The sequence below is a fragment of the Equus przewalskii genome, chromosome 28, assembly GCF_037783145.1.
Source record: "Equus przewalskii isolate Varuska chromosome 28, EquPr2, whole genome shotgun sequence".
NCBI lineage: Eukaryota > Metazoa > Chordata > Mammalia > Perissodactyla > Equidae > Equus > Equus przewalskii.
This window is the reverse complement of record NC_091858.1, coordinates 32,533,251-32,542,596: the sequence shown is the minus strand read 5'-3', so window position 1 is coordinate 32,542,596 and position 9,346 is coordinate 32,533,251. Positions and strand designations below refer to the sequence as shown.

At 42.5% G+C, this 9,346-nt stretch overlaps 1 protein-coding gene and 1 long non-coding RNA gene across 2 annotated transcripts; both read right to left on the bottom strand.

The window, feature by feature from the left end:
• Positions 1-1,526: 1,526 nt before the first annotated feature.
• LOC139080136 (uncharacterized) lies at positions 1,527-2,616 on the bottom strand. The gene is made up of 2 exons (XR_011534375.1): positions 2,480-2,616; positions 1,527-1,624 (listed from the first exon to the last, which is right to left on the bottom strand). It is a non-coding gene; the product is annotated as an uncharacterized lncRNA (long non-coding RNA).
• A 5,307-nt stretch (positions 2,617-7,923) lies between these two features.
• LOC103557224 (alpha-defensin 1-like) lies at positions 7,924-8,872 on the bottom strand. Its single transcript, XM_008529639.2, has 2 exons — positions 8,611-8,872; positions 7,924-8,227 (listed from the first exon to the last, which is right to left on the bottom strand). The coding sequence occupies exons 1-2, from the start codon at positions 8,780-8,782 to the stop codon at positions 8,043-8,045; spliced, it is 357 nt and encodes a 118-aa protein (XP_008527861.2). The 5' UTR covers positions 8,783-8,872; the 3' UTR covers positions 7,924-8,042.
• Between the last annotated feature and the right edge of the window lie 474 nt (positions 8,873-9,346).

Genomic DNA, 9,346 nt, shown 5'->3' with positions numbered 1-9,346 from the left:
GCAGGAGTGCTTGCGCCTGTAGCAGCTGTGCTTTGTTCACAAAGAGCACTGCTACGCTATGTGGATGTCGGAGCAGGTGCACATGAGATGCCAGATTTGAGGCCATAATAGAGCCACCTCACCCCTCCTGGACTGCACACCTTCAGATTGTTGTGACTTGGGGAAAAAATACTCTTTTCTTTCCAAGGCCACCGTTTTTTGAGTTCCTGGTGTTCGTGGCTGAAAGCAGGCTGATCTGTGGACTGTGAGGTTTTTGGTCTTTCCCAATCTGCTAGGTAGGAGTTGGGATCCCAGTGTCCTCTTGGTTTGAATTTCTCTCAGGAATCAGGGTCAATATCTTTTCATGTCTGAGAAGTATTTGTGTTTATTTTTTCTGATGTGTCTTTTCTCTTTTGCTTGTTTTGAGAAATGGAATTTTTGTTATTTCTATTTCTATTGATTTGTAGGAGCTCTTCATAAAATTAAGAAATTAGCTTTTGTCATAAGTCCTGGAAATCTTTTCTGGTGTTTGTCATTTTGGATTTTTCTTCTTTGTGTGATGCAGAACCTTTGGATTGTTATGTCATTTAAAAAATTCTTTCATGATTTCTGAGTTTTGTGTCTTTCCCGCTTAAATTTGTAAAGCTCAGTCTTCTGCACGTTAGTGCTTTCGTAGCATGAAAATAGCGCCTAATATCTGGTGTTATGAGTTAGAGTGTACACACAACCCACTGCTCTTCTCAGGGGGGTTATCAGGATCCTTATCATTTTGATGTAGGGATGGTATACACGTACATCCAGCGGGTAGATAGGACCTATAGCCATGGGTGGAGCTGGGAGATCAGAGGAACATCAAAGTGACTTTAGAAAACTAGGGAGCTCTATTTATTCCTCCTTCTTTTCTGTCCAGCTGTGCTACAACCTTCCCCAAAGCATAAGCTTAGAGACAAGCATTGCATTGTAAACACAGCATCCGTTTCCAATGCCTTCTTGTCTCTGATCTTGCTCCCACAGGACTTGTGCACCCATGGGGCTATTTGGTCCTTCCTCCTCTGAGAGACTCAGCATCCTGCTACCCCACAGGAGTGGTGAACCTTAAAAGGATCACTTGAGGATGAGAACTTGTATCTCTTCCCAATACCATGCATCCTGGAGAGTTTGATGGGTTGAATCTGCTGGTCTTTGTACTTTCAGACAGCCCAATCTACGGACATGTCAACAGCATTCCCAACACCACATCGTGAGAACAATGAAATCTTTTTACTAAACAATGATTGCATATGTGAATTCTGGCTGCTGATGCCTGGCAATAGCTTTTCTTTTGAAACTTGAAGGGTATAAAAAGAAATCAGCTCCCAGACACTACACATCAAATCCCAAAGGAGAGGATTTACCTGAGCATATGCTAAGGAAAGGCTAAATAAGCTGATCAAGATCATCAACCAGCAAATGTGTGATGACCAGCAGCCTTCAGGTTCTGGACTCAGAAGACAAATAACCCCACAAAACTTAGATTAGTTAGCACTCTAGAATTCAGAAAGATAAAGTGTATAGAAAGTAAGTTTATGAGATTTGGCATCACATTGTTTCTTAATCTGTTGTGGCATTGAGTAGGATACTTAACTTCTCTGTTTCATTTTCCCCTCTGCAAAAAAAAAAAAAAAAAATACAGTTAAATATAACATCTACTTAATAGAGTTATTGTGAGAATTAATTATCAGAGTAGATGAAGAGTACTTAGCAATCAATAACAATTAGTTAATGTTAGTTCAGTAAATGCTTTTCTGTTCAGAGAACACTACTGGGCATATGGTAGTTACTCAATGAATAGCACTCTGTAAAGTCACACCAGCTATCTTTATCCCAGAATACATTGAAAGAATACAGTCGTATTCTCATTTTACTTGAGAAGATATTGAGACCCATCGGATTTCAATTCTGTACCCAAGGGTAAAAGCGAGGCACTTATTAGAGTTGGTTTGGAAGCCCAGGTCATCTGTTTACAAAGACCTCAGGCAGTTTGTGGTGTTGGTGAGCTGTGTATTGAGAAAAGGACACGATATAAAAAGTGTTTAGACTTAGTGTATTACTTAGGCAAAATGACACCATGGTACAGTAAACACTTCAAGTCTTCCTGGAAGAAAGAACAGGGTTTGGACAAGGAGAGAGGTGAGAGAGCAGTTTCCGAGTCTGGAGAAGGGAGTAAAAAAGGAAAGTACCAAAAACATTGACTAATGCAGCATGTGGAGATAGTGATGACTGGGAGAAGAGCCTGTGAGGATGGAGAAATGCAGTGAGTTTGTCTGGCTATAAGGCTGGGACGTTTCTTGGAGACCTTGTAGATAAGCCTTCATATTTGAGGATAAGGGCCAAGGATGGGACAACGTAAGTAGAAATTGAGCTGTCATGTGAACCCAGGGCTTCTGTACCCAGCCAAGTTTATACTCCTTCCTCCATTCTTCCATGCTCTGAAAGGAGTTCAGAGCTACACTACCAGTACCTTAAAATAGGAATACAGCAGATTGAGCAACAGGAGCCAAAAGCGTTTCTTTCAACATGAGTTTTCTGTGATCAATACGATGTTTTGGGAGATTTTTATGGCATATCAATGATGCGGATTTTCATGACATCATAGAGTACTGGATGGACATTCTCTTTGATTGCTGTGACAACGAAGTGTTGATGACCTGGTTCAGGTAGTAGACGCCAAAGGCAGCGCTCATGGAGAAGAAGACTCAGTAGGGACATCTCCTGTAACTCATCTTATGCTAGAAGAATTCTGTTTTTACTCAGCTACTAGTGACTCCGATGCTTGTCCAAGGTTCAATAGGAAAATCATTTGTCTTTTTTGGGTTAAACCAAAGTATGAGACACATAGCCATGGGACAAAAACTATGCTCCCTTTCATAGGATCTGGAGGAGTCTATGTCTCCTACAGGTCATCAGAACTTGTAAACAAATATGAGGAGTGACATTTTGCAAAATTACCCTGTCTTCTTTCTTCACAATTCCTTTCCTTATCATTTTCTTCCATATTACCTTTCCCTTATCTCTCACTCCCTTCTCCAATCAATTAAATGAATATACATTCATTTCTGTTCTCACTAAATGTGTTTTCTCTTCTTGTCTGTACAAGATCAGCTTTTCTATTCATGTCTGCATTCAGCACAGGATGGTGAAATGCCTCCTTTTTCATGCAGCACAATCAATCCCAAACACGCCCTGAGACCAGGTTTTCTTAGCCTTCCCACCGCTGTCCTCCAAGACCATTAAGAGGAGCAGAAACTTCTGCTGTCTTCTGAGTTGCCATGGCAGAATTCTACATGCCTTTAGAAACCACATGAGAGCTCCCAAAACTAATGAAGGAGAGGGACCCAGAGAAGCTTTGTGGTCAAACAGCCCGCCTTGGGGCCATGCATGCAAATGACACCATCTTTGTCCCTCCAGCCCAGCTGCAAATGACTATAGTAGTCATTCAGAAGAATCTCCCAGTCCAGCCCTGTCCAATTCCCATCCTACAACTTTGTGACAAGCAATGGAATGGCTGCTGTTTTAGCCTGATCATTTCCTGGGTAGTTAGCTTGGTGCCTGGAAGTGGGATGCTGCTGTACCAACAGCCTCAATGCTGTGGCATCACTTTAGGGACTGAGCAGTATGCTGACACCCCATCAAGGGACCTGGTTGTGGAAGCAGAGAGAGGTTTGTGGACATGTTAGTAAAAGCTTAAAAATAAAACTGTTATCCTGAGTCTTCTGAGATAAAATTCCTCAAAATAAGAAGTGTTCACAGGGCAAAGATCAAATCAAAGTTATTTCCATTAAAATGTGATTTCAGGGTAGATCTCAAGGCCATGGCTGTAAGAATGTTTGTGGCAACCTTGAAAACATTAAATGGTGGGTAGAGAAGGTGCTTTTCATCTAGAAATAAGACTTCATGAATCTTAGTGGCTTCCCAGTGCCTGAACGTTGAGCTCAGGAGAGAAGGGCCAGTCTCTGACAGAAGTGTGGGCTCACTTTTGTCTAACAGGGTGGATTATAACTTATACTCAGGAAGCCCACCAAGTTTTTAAAGAAATTATGCAGAATTGGACAGGAGGAGATGGAGCAGTGCGAAATGACAAGAGCACTTTGGATGTGCAATGACCCAAAGGCAGGAGGCACGCTGAAGGAAAAAAGCAACTGCAAACACAGGCCATATTTTATGGAAAAGGAAGATTGACTCAGACGGGAAACTGGAGGCTGAAAGTGTGTTTTCCAGATGGTGTGAGGTGTTAAGTGAATTTCAGCAACTTTAGAGAAACTGAGGTGATTGAAAGTACCAGTGTTTGTTTGAGGGTTTGCACGATGAATTGTTTATGAAATCAGTCCAATTCCTTTTGTTTTCTGATAACACCTTACAGCACTGTCTTTTTATTTTGCATTTCCACATGACAATATAGAAATTGTCATTGTGTAAGTATCATATGATTTTTGGTCTACTTAACACATCTCTGGGGACATGATCACCCCCATGTTAATTAAAGAGTTCCAGTGGGACCGATGTAACCGAAGGCTATAGAGAAAGGTGTGTGATTGGGTCCTCCTCAAGGGGAGCACTCCCAGACTATGCGGATGGAGACAGTGGTTCCTGCTAACCAAGAATTTCTATTAAGTATTGTGAAATCTCCCCATCGTCTGAAGGAGAAAATACATCTCTTGCCCGTCTTGGTGGCATAGGCTGATGCCCTGTTGGCTGAAGACTTGGTGTTTAGTTTAATAGCTTGGGGCCTAAGGAAACATTCATTTTGTTTCTTATTGTGAGTTTTATCCAGGGCAATCGAGAATCATGTACTCTACCCCCAAAACCTCGGCATCCTGCTCCGTGGAGTTTCTTTAGGTCCCCTGACCAGTACTCTAAGAGAGATGCGAATCTTAGCTTTAAGGTATACTGATCACTGAAGGGGTCTGTCTAGAATCCTAGATGTGTTTATATTGCGGCCCCTCTGAGTGAAGCAGCAGAGCCCTTCACAGACCCCTTCATTGTAGCTGATGATTGTATAAAGGCATATGAGGAGCCGGACAGATTATCCAAAATTCATATGATAATATGACACTTTAAAAGTAAGTGCAGTCAAGCCTTAGAATGGCAAAAATCCAGAACATTCACAATACCAAATGCAGGCAAGAATGTGGAGCACCAGGAACTCTCATTCATTGCTGGTGGGGATACAGAATGATTCAGCCACTTTGGAAGACAGTGTGATAGTCTCTTACATAACTAAAGATACTCCTGCCATACAATCCAGCAATCATGCTCTTTGATATTTAGCTAAAGGAGTTGAAAACTTATGTACACAAAAACTTGCGCACAGATGTGTATAGCAACTTTATTAATAATTGCCTAACTTGGAAGCAAGCAAGGTGACCTTCATAGGTGAATAAATAAACTGTGGTACATACAGACAATGGAATATCATTTAGTACTAAAAAGAAATGAGCTAGCAAACAGTGAACAGACATAGAGGAACCGTGAATGCATGTCACTAAGTGAAAGAAGCCAATCTGAAAAGTCTACGTACTCTTAGCTTCCAGCTATTGACCTTCTGGAAAAGGCAAAACTATGGAGAGAGTAAAAAGATCAGAGGTTGCTGGGAAATGGGGAGAGGGAGGGACAGATGAATAGGCAGAACACAGAGAATTATTAGGGCAGTGAAACTACTCTGTATGATACTGTAATGACGCATACATGTGGCTATATATTTATCCAAACTTATGCAGTGTCCAACACTGAGAATGAACCCTAATGTAAACATTAGACTTTTGGTGAGTATGATGAGTCAAGGTAGGTTCATTGATTGTAACAAAGGTACCACTCTGGTGGGGCGTGTTGTTATCGGGAGAGGCTATGAATTTTGGGGCTAGGGAGTATGTGGGGAACTCTGTTCCTTCTCCTGAATTTTGCTCTGAACTTACAATGGCTCTTAAAATGGAAGCACTAAAGTTATATGCAGCAACATGGAGACTCTCAGAAACGTGATGTTAAATAAAAGAAACCAGACACAAAAGAAAAAAAAGGTAAGTGTAGAGGCCAAAGAGATAGTGGATTTGAGCTATGTGTCAGGCAGATAAATAAAGGAACATCGAAAGAATTTTTAGGCAACCAGGTCGGACTCAGAAAATCCTGCCCGTTTCCATCTGCTCTCCCACCTGATCGCAGAACACAAACTTAGTTGAGAGGCCTCACCTTCCGAATGATACACTCGTGTCCAGACCCTGGGCTATCTCCACTCCCGTTCTGGTCGCTGCAGCCAGAGAGCCTTGCCCGCTGGGTAGGTGCATGAGAACATTCACTCTCTTCTATCACACTCACTTTTGACTTTTGGATCTAGGCTTAGGCTGTGTTAGCAACATCAGAAGGATCCCTGTTCTGGAGAAACAAGGAGAGAACCCAGTCCCCACCATCAGCTGGTGGGAGGAGAGCCCTGACCAAAGAGCTCAGGGGAGAGGAAGCAGGGCCAGCCATCACTGCATTGATGGATTCTTCGATATTGGAAGGGCTTTTGTGCACAGAGAAAAATGTCACCACTATTTGCACTAAGTTTAATGCTCAATCAGTGCTTTGGAAAACCAGTTCTTGAGTAATACATATTGATACTAGTGTGATAATTTAAGTGATCTTAACCATTCTACAGTGAACTAATGCCTTTAGCATGTCTACTTCTTTTTGATACTTCCATCCTTCAAAAACAGACAAACATACTCAAGAACATGGATCACAAACTCGTTCATCGATTTCACCAAAACTGTTAGACAAGTGTTGATCTCATGGATTTACCTCTGTTTCTCTTTTGTTCTGACAATGCTCCCTCCCAAGGTTTTTGGGATAATCCCAGACCCAGGATGAGGCTCAATGAGGTTGCAGATCTTTGTGTCAAACAGCTGACTCTCCATCAGGAAAAGGCGCTGGGTGTGTCTCCATGTTGATTCACATCTGAGCGACGGGTTATTACCAGGATGAGACTTGTTTTTGTAATAAAAATAATTTCTTTTGTCATATCATGGTGCTCTTAAATACCTGCCTTTTATAGAAATTTTGAGTTTAGGGACTTGCCTTTCTGACACATAAGGTGTTCTTTAAGTTTTTTCAGGACAGTAAGTGTAGGGGCCATTGTCTCATCATTATGATGTATTGACTTGGTTCGTTAGCATTACTGCAAATGCACTATTTCTTGCTGGAATTTCACTAAAATAAGTAGGGGTTTATTATAATTAGTAGACTCAATGACTTTGAAGAGAGATAGCTGAGACCACCTCCTTCATTGGACATTGGCCTAATTTACCTTTTGATGGTCGATGGTGGGCCAATTATTTCACTGGTCACTGGGTGTGACCACCTCTTCTGACCAGCTTCTGGACCCCCCTTCTCTCTGGGCATTAGTTGGGGATACTGCTGCTGGTCAATATTTTATGTTTGCGGCACGCTTCTTACTCTTTCCTTGGTTGTGGCTCACTGAAGCTGTAGTTCACTCTGTCTTGTTGATAGAGTTAGAAAAACATATATATGTGTACTTAACATATACTCTTAAAATAAGAAAATATCCTGTATATCAATGCCCTCCCATCTGTTAAGTGTAAGGAACAAGTAAAGAAGCCCATTGCATCCATTTTTCCTTTGAGTCCACACCACCTTCTCTTACACTTTATAGTTGGATTTCTCATTGGAGGGTCGTTATGAATGGATGGAATTTTGTAGATTAACATTGTTGTAATGAACAATCATTTTTATTTTTTCTGCTTTTTTGTTGCCGTATAATTCTCAAATTTTGCAGCACTGGAAGCTAAAGTCCAGTTAACTTAACGATACCATTCTGGACTGAATTCTCTACACAAGTCAAATGAAGCTATGAACAAGCTCTATGAAAAGCCAAAAAAGAAAAAAACAGAAGAAATTGACAAACACACTGCGTTGAATGCTGGAAGTTTATTTTGGAGAGAGAATTGAGAAAAATTGAAGGTACAAAGAGTAAACCCTTTTCCAGGTCTTGAAATAGAATCCTTTGCTGCGTGGGTCTCAATCCACAAAGCTCAGCCAAGACGAGGAGGAGGACGAGGAAAAGGAGGAGGAGGAGGAGGAGGAGGACGAGGAATAAAAGGACGAAGAGGAGGACGACAGCAAACCCGTTTGAGTGGGCCTTTGTTAAAGATCCCTTGTGGCTGAGAAGGTCTTTGGCAGGAGGGGCCGCAGTGGCTCATAAGATCTGGCCTAGAGCCTGTGGAAGGAAGAGGAGGGTCAGGCACAGGGGCGAGGAGGGAGGGCAAAGAGGCAGAGCCAGCCTCAAAGGGATATGCAAAGAGGCCAGGTGTCTTCTTACAGTAGGCCAAACCAGTCATGTTAGGGTGGAGAGAATTCACCTTTTCGTCATAGCTCACAAGAAATCTTACTGACTAGGTGTTCGTCATGCAGGTTCCTAATTTTTTCTCTGATCCTACTCTGTCATGTAGATTCTTTCACAACAGTCCACCTCTCAAACTTAGGGTTACTTACTCCTCACGCCACCTCATGCACACACCCAATTTGAGCCCAGCCTCCATGTACTGACAAGTCCCTCTAATTGGCCTGCAGATCCTAACAGCAAACTGGTTGGTCTCTCACCTGCAGCATCTCGAGTGGAGCGTTCGTCCCCTTCAAAGGAGATGGTCATCCCCTGGACGTCGGCTCCAGGCTGGTCCTGAGCAGGAACCTGGTCATCTTTCTCTCCCAGGGGCTCAGCCTGGGCATGGAAGGCCAAGAGAAGAAGGGCAGCAAGGAGGGCAAGGGTCCTCATGGCCGTGAGTCACCTGGAGAACAGGGTCCAGATGGCAGTGCAGGAGCCTGAGTGAATGGGGAGCCCAGAGTCAGTCTGTATTTATAGGAGACAGATTGGAGGAAAGAAGGTATTGTGTTGAATGTGTGACTAGGTGAAGGTGGGGCGGCCAAAGATCCTCTTGTCGGCCCAGAGGAACTTTGATGTCCTTTTGATCTAGTTGCTCCCCCCGCCCCCACCCCATGATGCCTCTATTTTCTGGTGTCCATGTTTGTTTTTCAGCTGTCGTGACTAACGCCTCATAGGAACATGATAACCTTCCCTATTTCTCATCTGCTTGAATATTTACCAGTAAAATGTGTGCACATGCCTCATAGGGCATCTCAGACGTCAAGAGATATGGTTGAAAACTTCCAAAAGCGTGGCTAACAAAGGGCAATAATCAGACGTGTAAGAGATTTCTCACTCTCACTGGATACTAGATTGCATTTTCACAAATTCTGAGAGAACATCACTTAATATAGAATTCTGTGCTGAGGCAATATATAATACCATCTATAGGGACAAATGCTCTGGTTTTGGATG

Bases quoted from the DNA above. Each gene is read 5' to 3' on its own strand.
- LOC103557224 (XM_008529639.2), bottom strand. From the start codon at position 8,782: ATGAGGACCCTTGCCCTCCTTGCTGCCCTTCTTCTCTTGGCCTTCCAT. The intron at 8,228-8,610 runs GTGAGAGACCAA...TTCCTTCCACAG, and splicing joins CTCCACTCGAGATGCTGCAG to GCTCTAGGCCAGATCTTATG.